The sequence below is a fragment of the Austrofundulus limnaeus genome, unplaced genomic scaffold, assembly GCF_001266775.1.
Source record: "Austrofundulus limnaeus strain Quisiro unplaced genomic scaffold, Austrofundulus_limnaeus-1.0 Scaffold1364, whole genome shotgun sequence".
Taxonomy (NCBI): domain Eukaryota; kingdom Metazoa; phylum Chordata; class Actinopteri; order Cyprinodontiformes; family Rivulidae; genus Austrofundulus; species Austrofundulus limnaeus.
Window position 1 is genome coordinate 53,899 of NW_013953766.1, and position 1,774 is coordinate 55,672.

Sequence of the window (1,774 nt, forward strand, 5' to 3'; positions counted from 1 at the left end):
TGTGTGTGTGTGTGTGTGTGTGTGTGTGTGTGTGTGTGTGTGTGTGTCTCTGTGTAAAGGCTGGATTAGTGTCAGGTTAAAGTTCTGCAGACGGTTCCATCAGAACTTTTCTGTTCGGATCAGATCCTGACATCAAACATCACTTCCTGCTCCGCCCACTTCCAGGTGAGACCACCTGAGTGTGTCTGCAGGAACAGGTCAAAGCACAAAAGGTTTGAACTCTTCAGCTGCTGGTTCAACCCCCACATGGATGCTAGTTAGAGCTAGCTAGCATGCTAAAGAAAGCTAAAGCAGCTAAAGAAGGCGTGTGACATGGTGGTCCACAGGGACCTGCAGGTCCAGTCTGGTGGTCTTCAGTTTGATTTACTAACAAACACTTGGTTTTGTTGTTTTCTACAGAAGTGGGCGGGGCTTAGCTCTGCTGGTCCAAACTGGTCCAAACTGGTCYGGAACATTCAGCTGCCATCTGTCAGAGTAAAACCTAAATCTGGACCAACCTGGTGTTAGAACCTTCAGAACCACATGGTTCTGTACCGGATCAGTTAACAAAACTAGAACTCTGAAGGTTCTGGGGCAGGGACATGAAACCCTCCTCTGGGTTCTACAGAACTGAGTCCTGGTTCTGAAGACCCCCAGAGAMCCCCTGTGGTTCTGGTTTAAGACAAAGTGTCTCCAGACTCCTTCAGTCCTGCTCCTGGTCCTCCTGTCCTCACTTGGACTGGACCCCCAGGCCGATCTTCAGGTACTCGTAGACCACGTAGCTGATGCTGACGGAGGGGATGACCTTCATGAAGTTGGGGGCCAGTCCTCGGTACAGTCCCATGGGCCCCTCGGTCCGGACRATGTGCCTGAAGAGGCCCGACATGCTCATCTGAGGTCCTCCTTCCAGAGACGCTGAGGACAGAGGACACAGCTGTGAGGGGCCGAGCCTGGACTGAAACATGGACCTGATCTGCTCCCAGACCTACCCTGAGCCTGCATCCGGGTCCGGACCAGAGCCAGCGGGTAACTGGCCAGCTGGCCGCAGGTGCTGGAGGTGGTCCCGCAGGCCAGCAGCACAAAGACCCCCGGGTCGGCGCTGTCTGTGGCGTAACGCTGCAGCCACGAGTTCTTCAAGGTCTGAGGGTCCGCGGGACAGAAACCGGGTCAGACACAACACAGACAGGGACAGAAGGGACATGGTGTGACTCCGCCCACCTCATAGACCGCCAGGTCGATGCCGGCGTACGGGATGATGCCCAGCATGTTGGGGACGTAGCCTTTGTAGAACGCAGCCACGCCCTCCTTCTGGAAGATGTGTCTGGCACAGTCCACGATCCCAGAGTACTGACCCGTCCTCCTCAGGGCCAGGCGGGTCTTCAGAACCTGACAGGACAGGAAGTGATGTCACATTGAACCTGACAGGACAGGAAGTGATGTCACATTGAACCTGACAGGACAGGAAGTGATGTCACATTGAACCTAACAGGACAGGAAGTGATGTCACATTGAACCTGACAGGAAGAGTTCAAACGTTAGTCCAACAACCAATGACAAGTCAGATTGTTTCATTTAAACAGGGGGCGTGGCCTTATGCAGCTGGAACTAGAACCAGAACCAGAACCAGAACCAGCAGCTCAGCTGTGGATTCTGGGAAAGTTCTGCTCCTGGTTTTTATTTGTTGAACTGAACCCAGAGTTTCCTGTTTGGACCTGAGCTGCAGATTTATTGACAGGTCAAAAAAAACGTGACCCCGCCCCCTGAGACCCTCCCCTGTGACTCCTCCCCCTGAGAC

The 1,774-nt window shown here is 53.7% G+C and overlaps 1 protein-coding gene across 1 annotated transcript in view; it reads right to left on the minus strand.

Moving 5' to 3' along the window:
- Positions 1–6: 6 nt before the first annotated feature.
- The window catches only part of LOC106535109 (calcium-binding mitochondrial carrier protein SCaMC-2-B), a gene marked incomplete in the record, with an annotated part of 10,287 nt that continues 8,519 nt past the window's right edge, over positions 7–1,774 (minus strand). Inside the window, 3 exon segments of the mRNA XM_014032014.1 lie at positions 7–894; positions 969–1,119; positions 1,198–1,365. Coding sequence (XP_013887468.1) covers positions 710–894; positions 969–1,119; positions 1,198–1,365 — 504 coding nt within the window.